The sequence below is a fragment of the Oncorhynchus kisutch genome, linkage group LG22, assembly GCF_002021735.2.
Source record: "Oncorhynchus kisutch isolate 150728-3 linkage group LG22, Okis_V2, whole genome shotgun sequence".
NCBI lineage: Eukaryota > Metazoa > Chordata > Actinopteri > Salmoniformes > Salmonidae > Oncorhynchus > Oncorhynchus kisutch.
In genome coordinates, this window is record NC_034195.2 from 12,946,449 (window position 1) to 12,974,175 (window position 27,727).

The following is a 27,727-nucleotide window of genomic DNA, read 5'->3' on the forward strand; positions in this document are numbered from 1 at the left end:
GAGATGTTTGAACCTGAAAGGGTCGTTACATTATGAATCACATAAGAAGAGCATTGGTGAAGCTATGAGCTATATAATATATATTTTATAGTCTTTACTTATACAGATTAGAAAATTAATATCTATATAGATCTATGTCAGTAATATAGATATTCTTATTCACTATAAATATTCTAAAGAAAATCTTTGACAGTGAGTGGCACAGTTATCTTTGAGTAAAATAAATGACGAAAACGACACATTTGGTGACGCAATGGGATTATGTGTATGCTGATCCAGAAGGAAGTGACGACAAAAGCGGCCACCACAAAATGTTCGTTCGCATCCCCTGAAATTATTTTCGAGGCAACGTTATACAGGTAAGTTAGGTGGCAACAGTAGCTTTTCCACAAACTGGACGTTGCGCGGAGAGACAAGTATTTATGTAGCACAACCTAAGAGGAGAGTCGCCTTATGTGATCAACCCGTCGTTTTCAAGCCAATTATATGCGACTTTGACGACGCTCACATTAGATTTTTTTTGTTGTTGTTCGCGATTCATCACTCTAGACGGCATGCCCATGTGTCCAGGTTGAAGTAGCTAACGTTAGCTACAGTAGCTAGCCTGGAGAGCTGTGGACACTGGGTCTGGCTTTTATAGGCTATCATCAGTGGTTTGCAAATTGCGTAATGGCTATCATTTATGTAACTATCCAGTTGAGCACAGTCTGACGTTGAACTGGTGTATTTAGCTATCTTATTCGCAGTGACATAACATTTGCGGGGTATGAACAGTTGGAATAAGTGATACATTTCTTAGATTTGCGGTGGGTGGAAAATGGCTAGCTAGCTAGCTAGCGAGATTTTTTTTTTCTTCTTTCAGTAATGTATCACTACAACGTTATTATAGCATAAACGTTGAGACACGGGAACATTTGTAGCAAGTCGTCGCGTTGATATAAATGTATACATTGTGTCAAGTTTGCTAGTCGTGTTGGCTTGAACTGCCTGGCCCTGGCATTTACAAGGTCAATTAGAGAAAAAAGCTCGGATGGGAAAGCCCAAGGTTAATTTCGTAACGGGTTCAATTTATATCTGTATTTGTGACAATGATTTCCCTTTGTAGCCAATTCAATTGCAGTAATTAAATTTGGTAACAGAATCTTACGTTTTTATCACTTAATAAACCACATAGCTATCAGTAAAAACGCGAACTAGTTGGAAGGTTTTAGTTCACACAAGTAAAGGTAGATTATCATCCCTGCATGAGGGAGAGAAATGAGAAAATATCTTAAAGCTATGTGGGTTTTTGGTAACAGAATTAAAGGGATACTTCGGGATTTTGGCAATGAGTCCAGTCATCTGCTCCTCACGAGTCCGATGAACTCGTGGATACCATTTTTCTGTCTCTGTGTCCAGTATGAAGGTAGTTTCATGATCCAATGCTAACTACCGTTAGCGCAATGAATGGAAGTCTATGGGTATATAGACTTTCAGTCATTGCGCTATCGCTAGTCAGCAATTGTGCTAGTTAGGATCTTCCTTCAAACTGCACGCAGATCAATAACATGGTATCCATGAGTTCTGACGCTGGGGAAGTAGATAAAGAGCCTCATTGCCAAAACCCCAAAGTATTCCTTTAATGTCCAGGGCAATATTTCTAAAATGTACACAAGGCAAATGATTTCTCAATAACTAAATATAGAATTGTTATTAGTTGGCAGGGGTCTAAAGCATTGTTATGTTTTGATGTATTTCTAGTACCTATTTTAAAGGGATATTTAGGCAACGAGGCCCCTTTATCTAACTCGTGGATATCATTTTTAATGTCTCTACGTACAGCATGAAGGAATTTAGGATTGGCTCGCAAAACTACCACTAACTAGCGTTTGCGCAATGACTCGAAGTCTATGGTATCTCCTATCATACTAGCAAATACAATAGACTTGAATGGAAATCTATGGTAGGGTTTCCCAAACTCGGTCCAAAAATCAACATCTTTGCTTATTCCAAACTTTTAGGATGGAAAATCTTTGAAATAGTTTTATATGCTGTAGTTTCTCAAATAAAGACTCCTAACTTTCATTTGACACCAGCTTTAACATGCTCCCATGAACTTCATGTGCTTTTCAATTAACGGTGTGTTTGCTATCTCAACCCGCTTCAGATGCTGACAGACTTGGGTGGGGCTGTTTTGGATGACACGCAGTGAAACAACAGAAGATATTCTCAGGATATAGCTATCTACTCAACCTAGGGATTCAGAACACAATGACCAAGCCCGACTCGAAGAGGAGCAGCGTGGCTCTTGTCACTGGCAAACCTGCCAATGCTGCAGAGGAGCAGGTCAATAATGGCTCATCTGACCCTTCAGTGTCCAGTTCTCCCCACCACGCATTGACCCCGGCGACTCCAACTAAACACAAATCTGCTAAACAAGTCTCCCGAGACAACCTTTCTAGACGAAACACGGAGTCTGAAGTATTCGACGATGGAACCAACACCTTTTTCTGGTGAGTGCTGCTGATCAATGGCAGGTCATTTTATTCTCCCAAACTGAAGGCTGTCATTGTTGGCTATTGACGTGACAGTGCCTGGGGCTCTTTAGATGGTGACAGCTCTGCCTTTTATGTGGGCTATGAATTAAGGTTAATTATAAATTTGTCATATGCCACTGGAATACAAGCTCAGACAGGTTTTTCATGACCCTGTGTATTTGTGATGGACATTGAGTATTTTTGGTGAGACAGATCTTTTGTCTCTGTTAAACTGAAAGCGACATACCTAAAAAAGTTACCTACCATTATCTCCGATTGTGAAATGTGAGTTCAATAAAAAAAAGTTGAGCTTTTTTTAACACTTTGCAAAAGTGAGTATGGACCAGAATGAGGCTCTCCTCTCTAACTATTGTTCCTACAGTCTGGAATTACCATCTTCAGGTAAGGTTTTTAAGATATCTCCAGATAATTGTTGTCTGGAGCTCAAAAAATATTAGCAGTATGCAAATCAGAGAGACAAATGAACAGCTCTTTTACAGATGTGATTTGGATCAAATTGAAAATAAAATGATATTTGTCACATGCATCACTGTTTTCTCATGCAATTGCATAGCCTTTTTGATTACGTTTACATTGATGTCAGAGTGATTAGAAGGACAATAGAGTGCTGAGTACCAGGCAGGTAACAAGTTTGGTAGGCTACTAATGACCATCGGCAGCATCCGAGCTTTGAGAAGTCCGTGACTAAACGGTCACATGGAATTTGACTGCCTTCATGACTTGTGACCGGCGGTGTGACGGTAATACAGTCACCGCCCTACGCCTGGCACCTACTACTGTACCCCGTTCACAGGCACTTCAATATTTTGTCTTGCCCATTCACCCTCAATGGTACACTTACACAATCCATGTCTCAATTGTCTCGAGGCTTAAAAATCCTTCTTTAATCTTTCTCCTCCCTTTCTTATACACTGATTTTGAAGTTGATTTAACAATCGACGTCAATAAGGGATCATAGCTTTCACCTAGTCAGTCTGTCATGGAAAAAGCAGGTGTGTTTTGTATATCTCTGTTATGCATGGGAATAATACATTTTATAACTGTTTACATACACCTTAGCCAAATGCGTTTAAACTCAGTTTTTCACACTTCCTGACATTTAATCCTAGTAAAAATTCCCTATTTTAGGTCAGTTAGGATCACCACTTATTTTAATGTGAAATGTCTGAGTAATAGAGTGATTTATTTCAGCTTTTATTTATTTAATCACATTCCCAGTGGGAACACACTTAATTAGTATTTGGTAGCATTGCCTTTAAATAGTTTAACTTGGGTCAAACATTTCAGGTAGCCTTCCACAATCTTCCCACAATAAGTTGGGTGAATTTTGGCCCATTTCATCCTGACAGAACTGGTGTAACTGAGTCAGGTTTGTAAGCCTCCTTGCTCACACGTGCTTTTTCAGTTCTGCCCACAATGGGATTGAGGTCAGGGCTTTGTGATGGCCACTCCAATATTGAATTGGAACAGCGTTAGCTGAAAGGTACGGACGGAATGGCTAAACTTTCAACAGAGAAGAAGAATATCTCTTCAAGTCTACACAGTCAGTCTGCAGCTGTATATGTACAATACTCTAAGGAAACTCGACAGAAGAAGAGCGAGAAGAACAATTTCCTCTAACGAACCGAGCCTGTGAACCACCGTTGGTATATCTGGAAGACCTAACCAGACACTTTCTGTCAAATTACTCCACAGATGGACCAGCAATTTCAACAGACAACAAAGGTGTACAATTGTAAATACAGTGGCTTGTGAAAATATTCACCCCCTTGGGATTTTTTTCTTATTTTGTTGCCTTACAACCTGGAATTAAAATGTATTTTTTGTGGGTTTGTATCAATTCATTTACACAACATGCCTACCACTTTGAAGATGCTATTTTCATTTATTTATTGTGAAATAAACAAGAAATCTCCGCTGTGGTGCTTTGCAGCTCCTTCAGGATTATCTTTGGGCTCTTTTGTTGCCTCTGAATACTCTCTTTGCCTGGTCTGTGAGTTTGTGGGCAGCCCTCACTTGGCAGGTTTGTTGTGGTGCCATATTCTTTCAATTTAAAAAAATAATGGATTTAATGGTGCTTTGGGATGTTCAAAGTTTTTTTTATTTTTTTTTATTTTTAAATAACCCAACATGGATCTGTACTTCTCCACAACTTTGTCCATGACCTGTTTGGAGAGCTCCTTGGTCTTCATGGTGCCCCTTGCTTAATTTCATGGTGCCCCATCTTATTTCACTGTAGAGCCTCTAGCCCTGCTCAATATGCCTTAACCAACCATGTTGTTCCACCTCCTACATATGCGATGACATCACCTGGTTTAAATGTCTCTAGAGACTAGAGGTCGACCGATTATGATTTTTCAACGCCGATACCGATTTTATTGGAGGACCAAAAAAAGACGATTTTGATTTATTTATTTGTAATAATGACGATTACAACAATATTGAATGAACACTTTAACTTAATATAATACATCAATTAAAAATATATTTAGCCTCAAATAAATAATGAAACATGTTCAATTTGGTTTAAACAATGCAAAAAACAGTGTTGGAGAAGTAAAAGTGCAATATGTGCCATGTAAAAAAGCTAACGTTTGAGTTCCTTGCTCAGAGCATGAGAACATAAGTTGGTGGTTCCTTTTAACTTGAGACTTCAATATTCCAAGGTAAGAGGTTTTAGGTTGTAGTTAATATAGTATTTATAGGACTATTTCTCTCTACCATTTGTATTTCATATACCTTTTGACTATTGGATGTTCTTATAGGCACTATAGTATTGCCAGTGTAGCTTCCGTCCCTCTCCTCGCCCCTACCTGGGCTCGAACCAGGAACACATCGACGACAGCCACACTCGAAGCAGCGTTACCCATCGCTCCACAAAAGCCGCGGCCCTTGCAGAGCAAGGGGAATAACTACTCCAAGTCTCAGAGCGAGTGACGTTTGAAACTCTATTAGCGCACACCCAGCCAACTTGCTAGCCATTTCACATCGGTTACACCAGCCATTAGGCTAATAGGCTTGAAGTCATAAACAGCGCTGTGCTTGCGAAGAACTGCTGGCAAAACGCACGGAAGTGCTGTTTGAATGAATGCTTACGAGCCTGCTGCTGCCTACCATCGCTCAGTCAGACTGCTCTATCAAATCAGACTTAATTATAACATAACACACAGAAATACAAGCCTTTGGTCATTAATATGTTTGAATCCAGAAACTATCATTTCGAAAACAAAGTTTATTCTTTCGGTGAAATACGGTTCGGTATTTTATCTAATGGGTGGCATCCCTAAGTCTAAATATTCTTGTTACATTGCACAACTTTAAATGTGATGTCATAATTACGTACAATTCTGGCAAATTAGTTTGCAATGAGCCAGGCTGCCCAAACTGTTGCATATACCCTGACTCTGCGTGCAATGAACGCAAGAGAAATGACACAATTTCACCTGGTTAACATTGCCTGCTAACCTGGACTTCTTTTAGCTAAATATGCAGGTTTAAAAATATCTACTTCTGTGTATTGATTTTAAGAAAGGCGGCCTCCCGGGTGACAGTGGTTAAGGGTGCTGTGCTGCAGCGCCAGCTGTGCCATCAGAGACTCTGGGTTCGCGCCCAGGCTCTGTCGTAACCGGCCGCGACCAGGAGGTCCGTGGGGCGACGCACAATTGGCCTAGCGTCGTCCGGGTTAGGGAGGGCTTGGCCGGTAGGGATGTCTTTGTCTCATCGCGCACCAGCAACTCCTGTTGCCGGCCCTGGCGCAGTGCGCGCTAACCAAGGTTGCCAGATGCACGGTGTTTCCTCCGACACATTTGTGCTAAGAAGCAGTGCGGCTGCTTTGTGTTAAGAAGCAGTGCGGCTTGGTTGGGTTGTGTATCGGAGGACGCATGACTTTCAACCTTCGTCTCTCCCGAGCCCGTACGGGCGTTGTAGCGATAAGACAAGATGGTAGCTACTAAAACAATTGGATACCACGAAATTGGGGAGAGAAAGGGGTAACAAACGTCCAACGATTGTGCTTTTATCGTAAATGTGCTTTTGTTAAAGCATCTTATGTGCAACGCAGGACACTAGTAATATCGTCAACCATGTGTAGTTATAATTAGTGATTATGATTGTTTTTTATAATTTAATGCTAGCTAACTGCCTTCTACTGCATTCGCGTAACAGGCAGGCTCCTCGTGGAGTGCAATGTAATCAGGTGGTTAGAGCGTTGGACTAGTTTAACTGTAAGGTTGCAAGATTGGATCCCCCGAGCTGACAAGGTGAAAATCTGTCGTTCTGCCCCAGAACAAAGCCTAGGAACGGTGGGTTAAATGCCGTCATTGAAAATAAGAATGTGTTAACTGACTTGCCTAGTTAAATAAAGGTAAAAGAAATCGGTGCCCAAAAATACTGATTCCGATTGTTATGAGAACTTGAAATCGGCCCTAATTAATCGGCCATTCCGATTAATCGGCCGACCTCTACTAGAGACTATATCTCTCTCGTCATTACTCAATGCCTAGGTTTACCTCCTACCTTACCTTTGTCTGTACACTATGCCTTACATCTATGCTATCGTGCCCAGAAACCTGCTCCTTTTAATCTCGGTTCCTAACGTGCTAGACGGCCAGTTCGTATAGCCTTTAGCTGTACCCTTATCCTACTTCTCCTCTGTTCCTCTGGTGATGTAGAGATTAAACCAGGTCCTGCAGTGCCTAGCTCCACTCCCACTCCCCAGGTGCTCTCATTTGTTGACTTCTATAACTGTAAAAGCCTTGGTTTCACGCATGTTAACATTAGAAGCCTACTCCCTAAGTTTGTTTTACTCACCGCTTTAGCACACTCTGCCAACCTGGATGTCTTAGCCGTGTCTGAATCCTGGCTTGGGAAAACCACAAAAAAAAAAAATTCTCCTTCGCCAACAAACATTTTCCGCCAATATAGAACTGCCAAAGGGGACAGTGTTAGCCTGCAGAGTTCTGTATTACTATCAAAGTCTGTACCCAAACAATTTGAGCTTCTACTTCTAAAAATGCACCTTTCCAGAAACAAGTCTCTCACTGTTGCCGCTTGCTACAGGCCTCCCTCTGCCTCCATCTGTGCCCTCGATACCATATGTGAATTGATTGCCTGACTATTCTTTAAAAGTGCCTTCCTCACCATCTTAAATAAGCATGCCCCGTTCAAAAAATGTATAGAGCTAGGAATAGATATAGTCCTTGGTTCACTCCAGACCTGTCTGCCCTTGACCAGCAGAAGAACATCCTGTGGCGTTCTGCATTAGCATCGAATAGCCCCCGTGATATGCAACTTTTCAGGGAAGTTAGGAACAAATATACACAGGCAGTAAGGAAAGCTAAGGCAAGCTTTTTCAAAAAGAAATTTGCATCATGTAGTACTAACTCAAAAAAGTTCTGGGACACTGTAAAGTCCATGGAGAATAAGAGCACCTCCTCCCAGCTGCCCACTGCTCTGAGGCTAGGAAACACTGTCACCACTGATAAATCCACTATAATTGAAAATTTCAATAAGCATTTCTCTACGGCTGGCCATACTTTCCACCTGGCTACTGTTAATATAGTGTGTGTGAGTATAACAGAACTGATTTGGCAGGTTTTCGCCTGCCAAATCAGTTCTGTTATACTCACACACACTATTTTAACAGTTTTGGAAACTTTAGAATGTTTTCTATCCATTATATGCATATCTTCTGGGCCCGAGTAGCAGACCGTTTAATTTGGGCATGCTTTTCATCCAAAATTCCAAATGCTGCCCCCTACCCTAGAGAAGTTCCTGACTGATGTCTTGAGATGTTGCTTCAATATCGTTTTACTTCCTCATGATGCCATCTGTTTTGTGAAGTGCACCAGTCCCTCCTGCAGCAAAGCACCCCCACAACATGATGCTGCCACCCCTGTGCTTCACGGTTGGGATAGTGTTCTTCGGCTTGCAAGCACCCCCCTTTTTCCTCAAAACATAACAATGGTCATTATTAGAGGTCGACCGATTTAAAACGGAATGGCTGGTTTAATAATGCCGGTTTCAAGTTTTTGTAATTGCCATTTTTGATTATTGCCGATTGCACTCCACGAGGAGACTGTGTTGGCAGGCTGACTACCTGTTATGCGTGTGCAGCAAGGAGCCACGGTAAGGTGCTAGCTAGCATTAAACTTATCTCAAAACAATCAATCTTAACATAATCGCTAGTTAACTACATTACTAGGTTAACCTCTCTAGGGTTCGTGGGACGCTAGCATCCCACCTGGCCAACATCCAGTGAGATTGCAGAGCGCCAAATTCAAATACAGAAATACTCATAAAAATTCAAAAAAGATACAACTATTTTACATTGGTTCAAAGATGAACTTCTTGTGAATTCAACCACGGTGTCAGATTTCAAAATGCTTTACAGCGAAAGCATACCTTATTATTTGAGAACATACCCCACCAGACAAATCATTACAAACCGTAACCAGCCAAGTAGAAGAGTTACACAAGTCAGAAATTGAGAATTAATCACTTTGATGATCTTCATATGTTTGGACTCAGAAGACAATTTATTCAATAAATGTTCCTTTTGTTCGATAGTCTCTATATCCGAAAACTCGCAAACTAAACTGAGGTTTTCTTCAGTAATCCACAGGCTCAAACGCAGTCAAAACATGCAGACAAAATCCATTATATCCGTAAAGTTCATAGAAACATGTCAAGCAATGTTTTATTCAATCCTCAGGTTGTTTTTATCCTAAATAATCAATATTTCAACCGGACAATAACGTTATCAATATAAAAGGTAAACAAAGGCACTGTCTTTGGTCGCATGCATGAAAAAGCCTTTTTTCCTGCCAAATCAGTTATGTTATACTCCGACATTATTTTAACAGTTTTGGAAACAGTTTTCTATCCAAATCGACTAATTGTATGGATATCCTAACTTCTGGGCCTAAGTAGAAGGCAGTTTAATTTGGGCATGCTTTTCATCCAAAATCCAAATGCTGCTCCCTATCCTAGAGAAGTTAACTATGTTGTCTTTACTATCATTAAATTGAAGACAGCTTTATCAAAGATTCCCTGTAATTAGTACAACGCGATCAAAGTAATTAATCGTGTAACTAATTAACTGGGAAATAGGGGGCACCAAGGAAAGTATTCAGATTACAAAGTTATAATTTCCCAATATAACCTTTCAGATATTTTCATATCTGATCAATAGTCTTGTGATTAATTATTTATGTAGTTTACCTCACGCTAGTCTCATTCCAAACATCGTAAATTGTTGGCCATCCTGCACGAACCCAGTCTTGACTGAGTCATCCATACATCAATTGTCTTAAATCATTTATTACTAAGTAATTCACAGCAATGCATAAACAAACAGTAAATATGGTTACATAAAATGATAGAATGTGCCCTAGTGGGCTGAACCAACATGGCAGCTTGTTAGACAGAGGGGCAATGGTGGGTCGACTAAGAAGTCCCTACAGAGTTAATTATAACAATTAAAATGCTAATCCCTTACACATGAACGCTCACTCATTCTAGAACAATTGCAATCAATATATATTTACGCTCAGTGTGTCGTCTTGATCGCTGGTGAAAAGTTCATTTATTTTGCAGAATTGTCAGTTTCTCTCCCTCGGTTGTGGTTAGAGGATTGTTCCGTCATATTCGTTATAGAATGGATGTTTCGGCGGTTGTCGTTCTTCTCGTTCAATGATGCCGAATTCCTAGCTGCAGACTAGTAATTAGTATCAAAGTCTTATTCTGTCGGTATCGATAGTCTAAGAGTTTTATGGTTAAAAGATTCAGCAATGGTCTACAACCTTCAGTCCCTCTCCTACTGGAGAAAAACATGGTCTGCTGATAATTTCTCAAAGTGGGGTTTTATTCAGAGTGGCAGAAGAGGGCTGTCCCAGGATGTCTTACCCTAACTGGGCTCGGGGGCAGTCCTCTGATTTAGTTCAAATCAAAAGGGAATTGTATTTTCCTACATTTAAACAGTCCACAATCATATTACACCATTATTCAAACAGTATCATCCTCACTCATTCATCTTATACAACATTTAGATGTAAACCTCATATCTGAGGCTTTCATATAAACAGAGTTATGGTAATGTGGTCACACTGTCTCTCTTGAGCTTCCCAAGTTGTGACAAACGCACCAGTTCGTAGCTGGATTCTTCGCCGATCCTTTACACTTTCTCTGGAACATGAAATTTGTTTGTACCTCACGTTCTGTGAGGTGGAAGAATTTCCTTTGTCTCCATGAAACCGACTCTCTATAACTGTGTCCATGAGGCAGGGTCTTCCTTAGGAATTTACGACCTCACTCGGCCCACAGCAGAGAGCGGGGGATGGTGCTCGATGTACTCAGAGGGCAACATCATGACAACTAGCTTGTCCTGCGTTGCATATAATCGATGCGGTGCCTGTTAATTTGTCATTGAATCACAGCCTACTTCACCAAACGGGTGATTTTAACAAGCGCATTCGTGAAGAAAGCACTGTCGTTGCACCAATGTGTACCTAACCATAAACACCAACGCCTTTAAAATCAATACACAAGTATATATTTTTTAAACCTGCATTTTGTTAATATTGCCTGCTAACATGAATTTTAACTAGGGAAACTGTGACTTCTCTTGCGTTCTGTGCAACAGAGTCAGGGTATATGCAGCAATTTGTGCCGCCTGGCTCGTTGTGAACGCCATTTCTTCCCAACAAAGACAGCCAACTTCGCCAAACGGAGGATGATTTAACAAAAGCACGACACTACCAAGTGAATAGTGGTCTGTGAGATAGTCTAGGCCTTAAACCTAGTCAATTTGAGTGTGCAGATATTTGTTTGGTGCCTGCATGGAAGGATGTCCCAGCAAGCTTTTCTCCCCAGTGGTTGGTTGTTAGGCAGGAGTCATACAAAAAGCTCTCTCCTGCCAAAGGGATTACCGAGGGAGAACAACAAAACCACATGCCCGCTCCATGACCCATGACTCAACATCTTGTCATATCAGGCCAATGCGATCCGCATACAACATCTCCTTTATGGCATGCGGCAGCACTCTTTATTCCCCTCCATGCTCCATGTGTTTTTATCATTATCCCTCCCCCTCCCCCCATCACTTTACATTTCCAAATCAAGGATACTCTATTGATAGGACATTTTATAAATATTGCCAAGGCCAACTCACTTGACCAGCTTTTCAAAACACTTCATGGCTTCTGACGTGACTGCTACGGGCGGTAATCATTTAGGCAGGTTACCTTCGCTTCCTTGGGCACATGGACTATGGTGGTCTGCTTGTAACAACATGTAGGTATTATAGACTTGGTCAGGGAGGGGTTGAAAATGTCAGTGAAGACACTTGCCAGTTGGTCCGCACATGCTTTGAGTACACGTCCTGGCCCCACAGCTTTGAATTTTGACCTGTTTAAAGGTCTTTCCCACATCGGCTACGGAGAGCGTGATCACGCAGTCGGCCGGAACAGCTGGTGCATTCATGCATGCTTCAGTGTTGATTGCCGCATTTAGCTCGTCTGGTAGGTTCGTGTCACTGGGCAGCTCCCGGCTAGGTTTCCCTTCGTAGTCTGTATTAGTTTTCATTCACTAATATTGACTCACTTCTTGCAGCAGGCATTATAGAAAATTGACACAGTTCTCAAAAACAATCATAAGCCCACGTGCTAATCAGTAGCTAGCTGATCTTTATATTTCAAGTTTAGCCAATTTAGATCTATTTGCTAGCTAACAAGGCAGAACAGTTGAATAGTCATACACACCCTTCTGTCCGTCTCCTACTGTTTGAATAGCATTCTAGCCTGTCCACTTTGTTCAGATTTGAAATCAAGTGGCTTACCTTATTTCTCACAATTATTACACATTTATAAGACAGACTTGACAGGTAGTATAACAGTCTTTGGCTAAAATGCTTCTAGCAGTATGTGGTACAGCAATGCCATGTGTGACAAACTAAGCATTTTTTAAATCCGTTATTTTACCAGGTAAGTTGACTGAGAACACGTTCTCATTTGCATCAACGACGTGGGGAATAGTTCCAGGGGAGAGGAGGGGGATGAATGAGCCAATTGTAAACTGGGGATTATTAGGTGACTGTGATGGTTTGAGGGCCAGATTGGGAATTTAGGTACATAATTAACATTCCAGAGTAACTACAATGTTGTTAATCCATCCTACTTTATCTCTTAACACAGCCATTACATTTGAACTGTTTTAATCATCATTGGCTGTTTCCTTCTTCTCCGGCAACTGAGTTAGGAAGGGTGCCTGTCTTTGTAGTGACTGGGTGTATTGATACACCATCCAAAGTGTAATTAACTGCACCATGCTCAAAGGGATATTCAATGCCTGCTTGTAATTTTTACCAATCTACCAATAGATGCCCTTTGTGGAAAACCTCCCTGGTCTTTGTGGCTTAAGCTGTGCTTGAAATCCACTGCTTGACTGAGGAACCTTTACAATTATCAGTATGTGTGAGGTGTAGAGCTGAGGTAGTCATGCAAAAATTGTTTCACACTATTAATGCATACCGAGTGAGTCCATGCAACTTATTTAGACATTGTTTTACCTCATGAACTTATTTAGGCTTGCCATAACAAAAGGATGAATACTTATTGACTCAAGATATTTCAGCTCTCATTTGTAATTAATTTGTAAATGGTTAAAAAAATATATTTAAAAAATCCACTTTGACAATCTGGGGTATTGTGTATAAGATCAGTGACTCAAAATCTCAATTCAATCGATTTTTAAGTTCAGGTTGTAACACAAGATGTAGAAAAAGTCTAGGAGTGTGAATACTTTCTGAAGGCACTGTGTATACAGATCTCTGGTGTAAATAGGAAGGTGCACCCAGCACAGAAGGAGATGAGACCAAAAGGACCACATGAGAACAAGAGGGCATAAACGCTCTATTTTTTAAAAAATTGCGTTTGGAATATCGCGCTAAAACATAAGTCCAAATGAATTGAATGAATTCGATATATCGCCTAGCCCTATGCTCACCCAGTCTCTCTCAAGAAGGCTGGCAGACAGGCATCGTACCACTCAATGTCCTCTTCCACCCTTCTCCCTCCTATCGCTCTTTCACACCATGTACCCTATTGAACAACCTCTGACCTACCACTAACATTCCCTCTAAGTTTTTATTTTCCCTACCCCTACCAGTCTTTTTGGTAAATGTGTGGGTGTGGTAGGTACAGACTTGAAACATGCAATGTGGCCTGTTCATATGTAGCACACTTAACTGTGGCGAAAAGGGAACTCTCTTAAGTGTACTCAAACTAGGATGCTGTGTGGAGGAATGGTGTAACAGCCCAGTATCGGCACGGCGGAGATGAACGATCTGTTGTCATTGAACTGAATTTGCCCAAGAAGCTCAACTCTTTCTTTTTTAAATTTTACCTTTATTTTACTAGGCAAGTCAGTTAAGAACAAATTCTTATTTTCAATGACGGCCTAGGAACAGTGGGTTAACTGCCTTATTCAGGGGCAGAACGACAGATTTGTACCTTGTCAGCTCGGGGATTTGAACTTGCAACCTTTCAGTTACTAGTCCAACGCTCTAACCACTAGGCTACCCTGCCGCCCCACACACACACACACTGCTCATTGCATGTCCAGCCAATGAATGTTGCTGATTCTTCTGGCCACACTGTCATTGATTGCCGCTCTCTCTCCTCACCCTCCCTCTCTCTCATTGCAGGAGAGCACATACAGTCACTGTGCTTTTCATTCTCACGTGTGTGTTGGTCTATGTCACTCTGTTGGAGGAGACACCCCAGGATACGACGTACAACACGAAAAGGTCAGCCATTCGGTTACGCACACACGATGTCTCTTCTATAATCTTATATAATCATGCAGCACGGCGACACACACTTAGTCACGACTGCTTGTGTGAAAGGAATCACTTCCACCTCGAACAGCCAGTCACCTTCAGCCCAGCTGGCTTGTAGCACAGTCAGCACAGTCTTTTAGGTTCCTCCTTTTATTTTTAGCTTTGACTGTTCAGTTCTTGAGCACTTTTTTGAAATGTCAAAATAGATATTGCACGGTAATACGTGCTCAACTCTTACTAAGTTCTGTAGCGTAAAGATGCTGTGAAGCCTAGTAAAAATCACACTATTATGAAAGAAATGGCCAGCACTCAAGCAAATTAAATATTAATGGCTGTTGGAGAATACATCGAAGATTGCAAGCATAGATATAATGTAGGAAAAAGTTAGGTATTGACTAATGGATGCTTTGGGGAGCAGAGGACTGTTTCTATTCCCACCCCCCTGCTTTGGTACTAGTCATTAACATATACTTTTTTTTTGTACGTTTTGTGACTATGATGTAAGTAAGAACTTTAAGAGCCTTTGCATGGTCTTAAGCCATTTCAGTGAGTTTGGCGAGCAGAGGAATTTGGCAGCATTGGGGAGTCTTCAGACGGAGGAAGTGTGTTTGCATGCTTGTTTCTGTGTGTAGTGTTGGTGTTACTTAGGAAGGCGTTAACCCCAACCAGCTATTCTTGTTATCTGTACTGACAATCCGATGGTCATTAACGGGATTTGCCGTGGTCAGCGAGGCCCAGCTCGCCTGGGAGATTAGAGCCCACTACAACTTCTTCCCCCCGGGTCACAACCGACGCCACTACCCTACTGCATGCCTGGCTGAATGCCTTCACCTGAATGCACTGATCCCCTGGGGGTGGTTGTCTCACGCACCTAGGCTTTCTCATCTTTTCGCCTCTTCAGTCATGTGCACTGACATGATGGGTACAGCTAGCATGCCACATGTACTCAGCTTGCCTGGGCCCTGCCCTTAACTTGCCTGGTCTTCCACCTCAACTTGCTCTTTCACGCACCTTGACCTACAGAACAACCTCTAAGGAGGGCTGAAAGTAAAATTATGATTTAATGCTCTTTACCCAAAACATGGTCAAATAATGACATTTTAATGCAAACCATGAATTCCAGTCCATGTGTATATATGTCATAATATTCTAAATGTATCTTTTTAGTCATCCTGTAAAGAGGACTGAGCTGTATGTGAGTTTATCATTAGTTGTTCTATTTACTCAAGTCTGCTTGTGTTTTCTACCAGAGGGATTGTGGCCAGCATCCTAGTGTTCCTCTGCTTTGGCGTGACACAAGCCAAAGATGGCCCATTCACCAGACCACATCCAGGTAAAACAACCTCCAGCCGCAGTGCAAATACTCTTCACATTTCTGCTTCGTCGTGCTGTTGTACTTCAGTGAATACGAGCCTGCCAAGCCTTTTGATACGTAGGCTAAGTGCATTGACATGGGACACGCTCTCAGCAAAACTACATCCTGTCCAAAGAGACACCGTTAGTGAGTCAACATGGTGACTTTTACACTTTGAAAGAAAAAGAGGGATTTAATGCTTTTGTGAAACTGAAAACCTGTCATATTCTTCCCAGATATGGCTTGCGGTGAATCGCTGCTTTCAAAGATGGTGGTGCTGCAGCACTGTGGACATAAACATAAAAAGTTGTCAACTGCCGTGGCAAGCACAGGTGTAAATCAAACTCTGTAATGGAGTATTGTTCTCCGGTCTTATTTTTATATTTCACCTTTATTTAACCAGGTTAGGCCAGTTGAGAACAAGTTGTCATTTACAACTGCTACGTTTGCCAAGATAAACCATAGCAATTCAACACAGAGTTAGACATGGAATTAACAAACATGCATTCAATAATACGGTAGAAAAATCTAAGATTTAGGGAGGTAAGGCAATGAATAGGCCGTAGTGGTCGACGTAATTACAATTTAGCAATTAAACAGTGGAGTGATGGATGTGCAGATGATGAATGTGCAAGTAGAGATACTGGTGTGAAGAGCAGGTCTGTTCTTCCTCTGAAAATGTCTTCAGTGGGGAGAGAAAGAAGGCATGTCTGCTTCTAGATCAATATAGATGTTTGGAGGCACAGCAATGGAGTGGGCCATGAAGACTATCCTGACTGTGTGAAGTACATACAGATTACATACACTGCATCAGATTACATTACAATGGAGTGGGCCATGAAGACTACCCCGACTGTGTGTGACGTACATACAGATTACATACACTGCATCAGATTCCATTTCGTTTCCATTTCACAATAACAGCACTTAGAGTTGACCGGGGCAGCTCTAGCAGGGCATACATTTTACGGGTGTGGCTGAAATAGCCAAATCCACAAATTTTAAGGGGTGTTCACATGCTTGTGTGTGTGAGTATATAGTGTATCTATACTGATCAAAAAGTGTTTCTCTCAAATTTTGTGCTCAAATTTGTTTCTATTCCTGTTAGTGAGCATTTCTCCTTTGCCAAGATAATCTATCCACCTGACGGGTGGCATATCAAGAAGCTGATTAAACGGCATGATCATTACACAGGTGCACCGAGTGCTGGGGACAATAAAATGCTACTCTAAAATGTGCAGGTGCACACAAGACAATGCCACAGATGTCTAATGTTTTGAGGGAATTGGCATGCTGACTGCAGGAATGTCCATCAGAGCTGTTGCCAGAGAATTGAATTTTAATTTCTCTACCATAAGTGGCCTCTAATGTCGTTTTCGAGAATTTGGCAATATGTTTAACCGCAGATCAAGTGTAACCAAGCCAGCCTAGGACATCCACTTCCGGCTTCTTCACCTACGGCATGGTCTGAGACTAGCCACCCAGACAGCTGATGAAATTGTGGGTTTGCACACCTTAGAATGTCTGCACAAACTGTCAGGAACCGTCTCTGGGAAGTTAATCTGCATGCTCGTCATCCCCACCAGGGTCTTGACCTGACTGCTGTTTGGCGTCGCCAAACAATGGCCACTGGTACGCTGGAGAAGTGTGCTCTTTACGGATGAATCCTGATTTCAACTGTACCAGGCAGACTGCGTGTGTCGTGTTGGCAAGTGGTTTGCTGATGTCAACGTAGGGACCAGAGTGCCCCATGGTGACAGTGGGGTTATGATATGGGCAGACATAAATTGGACAACGAATTCAATTGCATTTTATCGATTTGCAATTTGAATGCACAGAGATACCGTGACGACATGCTGAAGCCCATTGTTGTGCCATTCATCCATCACCTCATGTTTCAGCATAATGCACAGTCCCACGTCGCAAGGATCTGTACGCAATTCCTGGGAAATTAAAATGTCCTTTCTTCCATGGCCTGCTCACCAGACATGTCACCCATTGAGTACGTTTTGGATGCTCTGGATTGACGTGTACAGCAGTTTTTTTTTCCAGTTCCCGCCAATATCCAGCAACTTCGCACAGCCATTGAAGAAGAGTGGGACAACATTCCACAGGCCACGAACAACAGCCTAATCAACTCTATGCAAAGGAGATGTCGTGCTGCATGAGGCAAATGGTGGTCACACCAGATACTGACTGATCCACACCCCTACATAATTTATTTATCTGTGACCAACGATGCATATCCATCTGTATTCTGTCAAGTGAAATGCATAGATTAGGGCCAAATCTGTTATCTGTGACCAACGATGCATATCTGGAACTTTGACTAACAATTTCAATAACAATAATGATTTGAGCCTACTTATACATAATTACACAATCATAAGCTTCCTATTCCACCTTCCTGAATAAATAATTAATTTAGCATTCGTTTTTAAACAACCTAAAATAAGAACTCCATAATGTTAATCATAAATTAATAAGTGCTATGCTTATAGCACACTATTTCTATGATCATATAAAACATGCGTTTTGTTAATATGTAGGTGTATGTAGCCTATAACAATGTTGGAAAAGATTTGTTTCATTTGGTCTTGTATTCTGTTGGCACAGTATGTATTAATTCATATGATCTCATATTAGAAGTGATGTTCTCTACCCTGACAGTTGTTTTAACTTGGTAATTTTGTTAGACATGTTTTTCACTCAAGTGTTGGAAAATTGCAATTCATGATCACAATTGCAATATCTGGCCCCCCCAAAAAATTGCTATTTGTTTTGTCCAAATCCTGCAGCCTTACTGCGGAGACAGATTTAGCCTTTTCTTAGTGTGTTTCAAGCACCACCAGTTGAACAACTTTGGAAACTGGGAATTTGTCTTTTACAACTTGTCCCATTCAGCTGTGAAACTCTGAATTGCACAATTCAATCTGAACATTTACCATATCAGCAATATGTTTCATGTCCTACCTGAAATTAAACTTGTCTGATCCTCTGTTGTGGTAACGTCACAGGTGCATATTTTTCCAAGGCACATCCCAATCTTAGGAGATCAGATCATAACATAGTATGTAGAGTCAGATGAGCTGAACTGTGAGTATATCCGTTTCTGTGAGGATTTCGTTATTCCCAAAAAGAAAGTCTCAACGTCTTCCCCAAAAATAAACCGTGGGTAACTCTGGAATTAAAAATAAGGCAACTCAAAAGCAAAATCAAGGAGTGCAAGGCAGCATACAAAGACCACAATGAAAGCCTTTTTCAAGGACAGTGGGAAAGCCTGGCAAGGGCTACAAACCATTACAGGCTACAAACCAAAGAGCCATTGTAAACTCAGCAAAAAAGGAAACGTCCCTTTTTCAGGACCCGGTCTTTCAAAGATAATTAGTAAAAATCCAAATAACTTCACAGATCTTCATTGTAAAGGATTTAAACACTAAAATTTAAACAATAAATTGCTATGTCCGTACTGTGAGACGTCTAAGACAGCGGTACAGAGAGACAGGACGGACATCTGATCATTCTCACAGTGGCAGACCACGTGTAACACCTGCATAGGATTGGTACATCCAAACATCACACCTGCAGGGCAGGTACAGGATGGCGAACAACTTCCCAAGTTACACCAGGAATGCACAATCCCTCCATCAGTGCTCAGACTGTCTGCAGTAGGCTGAGAGGCTCGACTAAGGGCTTGTAAGGCATCACCGGCAACAACGTCGCCTATGGGCACAAACCCACCTTCGCTGGACCAGACAGGACTGGCAAAAAGTGCTCTTCAGTGACTAGTCATGGTTTTGTCTCACCAGGGGTGATGGCCAGATTCGCATTTATAGTTGAAGGAATGAATGTTACACCGAGGCCTGTACTCTGGAGCGGGATCGATTTGGAGATGAGGGGCCGTCATGGTCTGGGGCGGTGTGTCACAGCATCATCGCACTGAGCTTGTTGTCATTGCCGGTCAATCTCAACACTTAGGGCCACTAACCATTTTGTTAGCTATTTAAGTTGTCCTACTCATACCTACTCATTTGTTTACTACAGGTGATGGATAGATGGTCCGTTTAACCATTTTGTTAGCTATTTAAGTAGTCCTTTACTGTTTTCCGTTAACCCCGTAGAGTCGATTGGCACACTGGTGAGTCAATCTATGTTACATTTTTAAAAATCCCATCAAAATGTGTCAGTTTAAACTGAAGATATCTTTCACCGGACTCATCTGAAGGTAACCGATACCGGTAAAAAAAGGAATGGAAGTATGAAGGTAGTTTGAGTTATTTTTATATCTGCTAGATTTAGGACAGATGCGTCAACCTGGTTTCTTATGATACATTTTTGGATTGTCCTTTTTGCCATTTATGAATGTGTTATTCAATGTGTTTCTGTGGGATTTAGTAGTAAAGGCCAAAATCTATATGGTTTGGATACCTGAGGGGTCCTAAAATTCTAAATCAAATCGCTGAATGATCGATAGACCATCTTAAAACAATTCCATATGTCAGCTTAGCACTCCCGCCTCCTCCAATGTCTTAGACTCTAAAGAATTAACAAGGAAAGCACCTTGTGGATGTCCCAGGAGTGTAGATTATGCTAAAATGTATAATATTTTGTTATCTCTCTCTCTTTCTCTCCAGCATACTGGCGCTTCTGGCTATGTGTCTCCGTTGTCTACGAGCTATTCCTTATCTTTGTGCTGTTCCAGGTGGGTCGATTGAGCGCACACACACACACACACACACCCAAGCACTGAATTGTTTGCGCTATTATAGTTGCAATAGAATTGTTTGAATGAATAATCACTCCAATCAGCTTTGAAATACAGAGGCAAGTTCTCTCTGAGAGCACTGCCAACTAGGTCTTTTTGAGTAAAGAGGGACAATCAAAAGGGAGAAGGATCAATGACATGATTAGATGCGGAATGGATCTGTAGGGACTTGGCATCTTCCAGAAACTAGTTAACTTCTCTATGTACATGTTCAAAGTATACTGAACAAAAATATAAACGCAATTTCAACAATTTTACTGAGTTAAAGTTCATATAAGGAAATCAGTCAATTGAAATAAATAAATTAGGCCTTAATCTATGGATTTCACATGACGGAGCAGGTGAGCAGCCATGGGTGGGCCTGGGAGTCTGGCCCAGCCAATCGGAATGAGTTTTTTCCCCACAAAAGGGCTTGATTACAGGTAGAAATGCTCCTCAGTTTCATCAGCCGTTTGGGAGGCTAGTCTGATGATCCCGCAGGTAAAGGAACCAGATGTGGAGGGCCTGGACTGGCGTGGTTACACGTGGTCTGCGGTTGTGAGGCCGGTTGGACGTACTGCCAAATTTTCTCAAACGACATTGGAGATGATTTATGGTAGAAATTAACATTCCATTATTTGGCAACAGCTCTGGTGGACATTCCTGCAGTCAGCATGCCAATTGCACACTCCCTCAACTTGAGGCATCTGTGGCATTGTGCTGTGTGACACAACTGCACATTTGTAAGTGGCCTTTTATTGTCCCCAGCACAAGGTGCACCTGTGTAATGATCATGCTGTTTAATCAGCTTCTTGATATGCCACACCTGTCAGGTGGATGGATTATCTTGGCAAAGGAGAAAAGTTCACACACAGGGATGTAAAAAAATGTTTGCACAACATTTGTGTCTGAAACATTTCTGGGGTCTTTTATTTCAGCTCATGAAACATGGGACCAACACTTTACATGTTGCGTTTTGTTTTTGTTCAGTATACATAGACAAGTACTAAATACTATCTATTTGTGTGTACTTAATTGACCCTCATTCATTAGACGGTCCGTGATGGGAGACAGTTTATGAAGTACATTGACCCCAAACTGGGGGTAGCCCTGCCGGAGAGGGACTATGGCGGCAACTGCCTCATATACGACCCGGGGAACACCACCGACCCCTGGCATAACATCTGGGTAAGACACGTGCGCGCACACATTAACCTGTAGCACAACAGCAATGGCGGCACCTGCACGGACTGTGACACTAAAGACATTTCTCTTTCTCTGTGTGTGTGTGTCTTTCGCTTTCTAGGTGACTCTCGCTTGCTCTCTCTCTGTCTCTCTCTCTCTCTGTCTCGCTCGCTTTCTCGCTGTCTTGCTCGACGGAGTAATACTTCACTCAGGGCTACTACTGGGTTCCCTTAAGCCACCAGACTGCCCTAGTGGACTGTACACTCAAATGTTGGCTTTCTGTGGGCTTTTTAATTTTGTAACCATAAATTCCACTCATTAATCACTAATTTCCACAGATATTTCAATCCACTGTTGTCCGCGTCAAACAAGGTTCTCAGTTCTTTGTTAACATGGTTGTAAAAGGGCCATCCCAAAGATACTGACAAAGGTTAAAAAATATTACACAAATGCTATTTTTGCAGGACAAGATGGATGGCTTTGTCCCCGCTCACTTTCTTGGCTGGTATATTAAGGTGGGTCTGAGTAGTGTACTGCATTTTAAGCCTATATTTCATGCTTGATTAGCATTAATACTGGATTAAAGGTAGAGTTGGCAATATGACAACATAATACACAGTGGTGGGTAACTGCTTACAGAAAGCCACAACATTCACGTCTCCCATCTCCTCCCTCCCTTCTTCTGTCAGACACTTGTGATCAGAGACTGGTGGATGTGTATGATCATCAGCGTGATGTTCGAGTTCCTGGAGTACAGTCTGGAGCACCAGCTTCCCAACTTCTCTGAGTGCTGGTGGGACCATGTATGTACCTCTTCTTCATAACACACGAGGATATGTTTGTCCACTGAGTTTGGATGTTGAATGTAATTTATTTTTATTTTTTATAAATAATATTTACAATGACGGCCTAGGAACAGTGGGTTAATTGCCTTGTTCAGGGACAGAACAACAGATTTTTACCTTGTCAGCTCGGGGCTTCGATCTAGCAACCATTCGGTTACTGGCCCAACACTAACCACTAGGCTACCTGCCGCCCCGTCAGTAGATCGGTCTCCCTGTAAGTAGATACTGAATGATGTGTTAGTCAGTAGATACTGAATGTTATGTGCAGAAAGCTTGAGTTAGGATTTTGTCTTTAGAGAATGCGGAATGCCATGTCTTGTTCTGTGAATCCTAAATGTCATGTCTGTCTTTCAGTGGATAATGGATGTGCTGGTGTGTAATGGCCTGGGGATCTACGCTGGGATGAAGACCTTAGGCTGGCTGTCTATGAAGCCCTACCAGTGGCAGGGACTGTGGAACATCCCCACATACAAGTACGCTGCCCACCTCCTGTCACCTTGGTTATGCTTCCTTAAGCTTGTGCACAAAGGTCCCAATGTCATAAGAGTTATAGATATGGCCGTTGTTTACTTAACTAATATTCTCCCATCAAAGAGTTTGTAGTAGTAGTTTTTTTATTTTTATAGAATGTTCTTATTAGGGATGGATAGTGTACGATATATGTGTGTGTGTGTGTGTGTGTCTGTTAATCAGGGGGAAGATCAAGCGCATGGCCTTCCAGTTCACACCTTACAGCTGGGTCAAGTTTGAGTGGAAGCCTGCTTCCAACCTACGCAGGTGGCTGGCTGTCCTGGGAATCATCTTCATGGTGAGACTCTCTCTCTCACTGTTGCTCTCTCTCTCATTCCTCTCACTTAACTCTGTCGACTGTCACTCTCTGTCTAGGTTGCGCTCTCACTTTCACTCTCATCCACACTAAATCTGTCGCTTATCGCTCTCTACTCAAGTCTTCCTCCTCTGACCTGCAATCTCCCTGCCTGTCTCTCCATTCTCTCTTGTTCTCTCTGTTAGTTCCTGCTGGCGGAGCTGAACACCTTCTACCTGAAGTTTGTGCTGTGGATGCCTCCGGAGCACTACCTGGTGTTGCTTCGCCTCGTCTTCTTTGTTAATGTGGGCGGAGTGGCCATGAGGGAGATCTACGACTTCATGGACGACCCGTGAGTATTAGTAACACTGTATGTCTTGTGTGCAGTGTGTCTTTACAACTGACGAGCAATTAAATCCTCCGTCTCTGTCTCCTCCGTCCTCCCTCAGCAAGTTCTATAGGAAGCTGGGGCAGCAGGCGTGGCTGGTGGCGGCCATCACTGTGACCGAGTTCCTCATCGTAGTCAAATACGACCCCAGGACCATCATGCTGCCCATCCCCTTCTTCGTCACCCAATGCTGGTTCCTGGGCATCGTCCTCATCCTCAGCTGGACATTGTGGCGCTTCTTCATCCGGTAAGCTGCCAACCAGTCTACCTGTCTCCTCTGTTGTAGAACATAGCAATAATGACAAGAATGTGTATATACCATAAAAGAGGTCTTCAGCAGTGTTCGGGTCATGAACTGGAGTCGTTCTGGTCTCTTCTGTTACCTGTGCCATGCAGACCTGCTTTGGTAACACTTAACATTCTGATTCATTTAATGAATTGATAAGAAATGCCTTGCATGAAATTCATGTTTATGAATACATTTTATGTTGATTCTTCATGGAAGCTTATGTTCATTAGCTGCCCATTTTATTATTTTAGTAATGTTTTTATTTTTTTTCCTCACCTCCCCATATGGTATAATGGTTGTATGTTTTTTGCGTGGTTGAGTGTGCAATTTTTCTTTTATGTTGCTCCCCTCATGCTGGACGTGACTGGGTATATTAGCCCTGCATGTTAAAGCTTCTCCTCTGTTTTCTCCACCCCTCCTGCTGTCCCTTCTCGTTCTTAGCGGCAATGTTCATGTCCAGTGAGGTAGGTGTAGGAGCGAGGCTGTGCCTCTTCTCCTACGTAGCGGTGGTCTGCCGTTGGTGCCATCACCCACCACCTCACCTTCTCTGGATCCAAAATGGATCCCTGTTTTCCTCCACAGAATCAATCCATCTCATGATGCGTGTTTTCGGTTCTGCCGTGTTGTACTACTATCCTCTTCCTGTTTTTTTGTTTTGTTTTCTGACCTCACACTTGGGCCTTTTTGTCTTTTCTCTCTCAGATTGTTCCTCAATTAGAAAAGGGAAAACACTAAATGAAGTGGAAGTTGTCAACTGCACACTTCAAAGTGCCATTCTGGAACATTTGGAAAGCTATGACTACAGTGCATTCGGAAAGTATTCAGACCCCTTTTTCCACAATTTGTTACGTTTACAGCCTTATTCTGAAATTTATAAAAGAGAAAATCCTCATCAATTTACACACAATGGCCCATAATGACAAAGCGAAAACAGGTTTAGTAATTTTGGAACATTTTATACAAAAAATATATAAAAACATACCTTATTTACGTAAGTATTCTCTCTAAATTGAGCTCCGGTGCAACCTTTTTCCATTGATCATCCTTGAGATTTTTCTACAACATGATTGGAGTCCACCTGTGGTAAATTCAATTGATTGGACATGATTTGGAAAGGCACACACCTGTCTGTATAAGGTTCCAGAGTTGACAGTGCATGTCAGAGCAAAAACCAAGCCATGAGGTCGAAGGACTTGTCTGTAGAGTGCCGAGACAGGATTGTGTCTAGGCACAGATCTGGGGAAGGGTACCAAAACATTTCTGCTGCATTTAAGGTCCCCAAGTGGCCTCCATCAGTCTAAAATGGAAGAAGATTGGAACCACCAAGTCTCTTCCTAGAGCTGGCCGCCACGCCAAACTGCGCAATTGGGGAGAAGGGCCTTGGTCAGGGAGGCGACCAGGAACCTGATGGTCACTCTGACAGAGCTCTAGAGTTCCTCTGTGGATATGGGAGAACCTTCCAGAAGGACAACCATCTCTGCAGCACTCCACCAATCAGGCCTTTATTTTTAGAGTGGCCAGACAGAAGCCATTCCTCAGTAAAAGGCACGACAGCCCACTTGGAGTTTGCCAAAAGGCACCAAAGGACTCTCAGACCATGAGAAACAAGATTCTCTGGTCTGATTAAACTCTTTGGCTTGAATACCAAGTGTCACGTCAGGAAGAAACCTGGCACCATCCCTACAGTGAAGCATGGTGGTGGCAGCATCATGCTGTGGGGATTTTCTTCAGCAGCAGGGACTGGGAGACTAGTCAGGATCAAGGGAAAGATGAATGGAGCGAAGTACAGAGAGATCCTTGATGAAAACCTGCTCCAGAGCACTCAGGACCTCAGGCTGGGGTAAAGGTTTACCTTCCAACAGGACAATGACCCTAAGCACACAGCCAAGACAATGCAGGAGGGACTTCGTGACAAGTCTCTGAATGTCTTTGAGTGGCCCAGCCAGAGTCGGGCCTTGAACCCGATCGAACATCTCAGGAGAGGTCTGACAATAACTGCAGCAACGCTCCCCATCCAACCTGGCAGAGCTTCAGAAGATCTACAGAGAAGAATGGGAGTAACTCCCCAAATACAGGTGTGCCAAGCTTGTAGTGTCATACCCAAGAAGACTCAAGGCTGTAATCACTACCAAAGGTGCTACAACAAAATACTGAGTAAATGGTCTGAATACTTTTTTATTTTTAATACATTTGCAACCATTTCTAAACCTGTTTTTGCTTTGTCGTTATGGGTTATTGTGTGTGGATTGATGAGGGGGGGGGGGGGTGGAGAAACGATTTTTTATTTTTTATTAATAAGGCTGTAACTTAATGAAATGTGGAAAAAGTGAAGGGGTCTGAACTTTCCAAATGCACTGTATGACTCATTCCTCAGCCACCAACACAGTTTATAAAGTATGACATGGCATGAGCTGGTGGTGTGATGCTGTGTCAATGATTATTTCCTGTAACATGCCATGTCACCCTGCAAGAAGTAGAAAAATGACTTGAAACTCAATGCTGGTTTTCTAAAGCTGACGTGTCATGTTATCTCTGAGGGCTTTTCTAACGATTCTCCCTGGCAAACCCAGTGTGCCCTACCCCCCCTTCTGGAGAGCTACCCTCCTTCTGGAGAGAGATGGCTACCCTCCTTGGGTGCATGCAGTTTCTCAACTCTAGTCCTTTAGTACCCTCAGTGGTCAACATTTTTGCTTGAACACACATAATTCTACAAATCAGCAGCTCAGGAGCCGGGTAAGCTTGATTATCTGAATCCGGTGTGTTAAAGCAGGGCCGGAGCACACACAGTAGCTCTCTACAAGAGCTTTGGCCATCCTGACTGTATTACAGGAGCTTCAACCTGTCAGTCAGCATGCTGACCCCACCCACCATCCTCTGATAGCCAATCAGATCAGCAGCTCCTCACCCTGCACCTTCCACCAACTGTCTTCAGTCATGGTTCAGAGGAATATATATATATATATAGCCGCATGTAGTCTGGACATGCCGTCTTTAAACAGAGACTTGACAAGTGGTCTCCTCCCCAGCTGTATGTCTTACTATTCTACACTGTCCCTTAGGGAGGATTGGGGGTGCTTTAGAATCAGGGTATTTGTAAGTGTGTGTGAAGAAATGTGCTAACGTTTAGGCCTATGTAGGCTGGTGAACATCCTTATACGTGTGTGTGTGTGTGTGTGTGCCACTGTGTCCCCCTTGACTCTCCTCTGCTCTACCTGCAGTGACATCACTCTCCGCTACAAAGACGCTCGCCGACGGAAGCAGGAGGTCACAGGGGACTGCGGCCGTCCCCATGGCAACGGTGGCACGGCAACCCCGTCGGGACGCAGCAAACTCAACGGCATCTCCGAGTCTCTCCGACACAGGAAGTCCTGAGAGGCGGAGCCTGCCGCTGGTAGGGGGTGGGGAAAGGGACAAAAAAAAAGAGCCGCAAAGCGCTGCAGCACCATACACACACGCAGGGCACCTGGATCACAAGTGTAGAGGTGTGTCTGGGGGAAGGGGGATGTTGTTCTTGTGCCTACCTGAACAGTGTCATAGTCATTCCTGTGCTGGCTTTTCACTGTTAACACTAATCACAGAACAAAACACCGAACAGGGATTGTGGTGTCAGCTAGCTATCCCATACTACAGGGATTTACCTCATGTACGTTCATTGTGTAATCGTGCTGGGAACTTTACGGGGGCAATTTTATTATTCTGTTATGTTGAAATTTAATTGGGTCCAAAAAACTTTTTTTTTTTTTT

General features: G+C 42.5%; 1 protein-coding gene across 1 annotated transcript; it reads left to right on the forward strand.

Annotated features, from left to right (window-relative positions):
- Positions 1-268: 268 nt before the first annotated feature.
- On the forward strand, positions 269-27,727 carry ptdss2 (phosphatidylserine synthase 2). The gene is made up of 13 exons (XM_020456703.2): positions 269-359; positions 2,147-2,492; positions 14,239-14,340; positions 15,624-15,706; positions 20,362-20,429; positions 21,525-21,659; positions 22,121-22,171; positions 22,346-22,459; positions 22,856-22,974; positions 23,195-23,309; positions 23,513-23,658; positions 23,756-23,941; positions 27,202-27,727. The coding sequence occupies exons 2-13, from the start codon at positions 2,251-2,253 to the stop codon at positions 27,353-27,355; spliced, it is 1,515 nt and encodes a 504-aa protein (XP_020312292.1). The 5' UTR covers positions 269-359; positions 2,147-2,250; the 3' UTR covers positions 27,356-27,727.

What these genes read in the sequence shown, in the direction of transcription:
- ptdss2 (XM_020456703.2), top strand. Translation starts at nt 2,251, where the DNA reads ATGACCAAGCCCGACTCGAAGAGGAGCAGCGTGGCTCTTGTCACTGGC. An exon ending in CTGAGTGCTGGTGGGACCAT is followed by an intron (nt 22,460 to 22,855) that starts GTATGTACCTCT and finishes TCTGTCTTTCAG; the next exon opens with TGGATAATGGATGTGCTGGT. An exon ending in TCCTGGGAATCATCTTCATG is followed by an intron (nt 23,310 to 23,512) that starts GTGAGACTCTCT and finishes TCTCTCTGTTAG; the next exon opens with TTCCTGCTGGCGGAGCTGAA.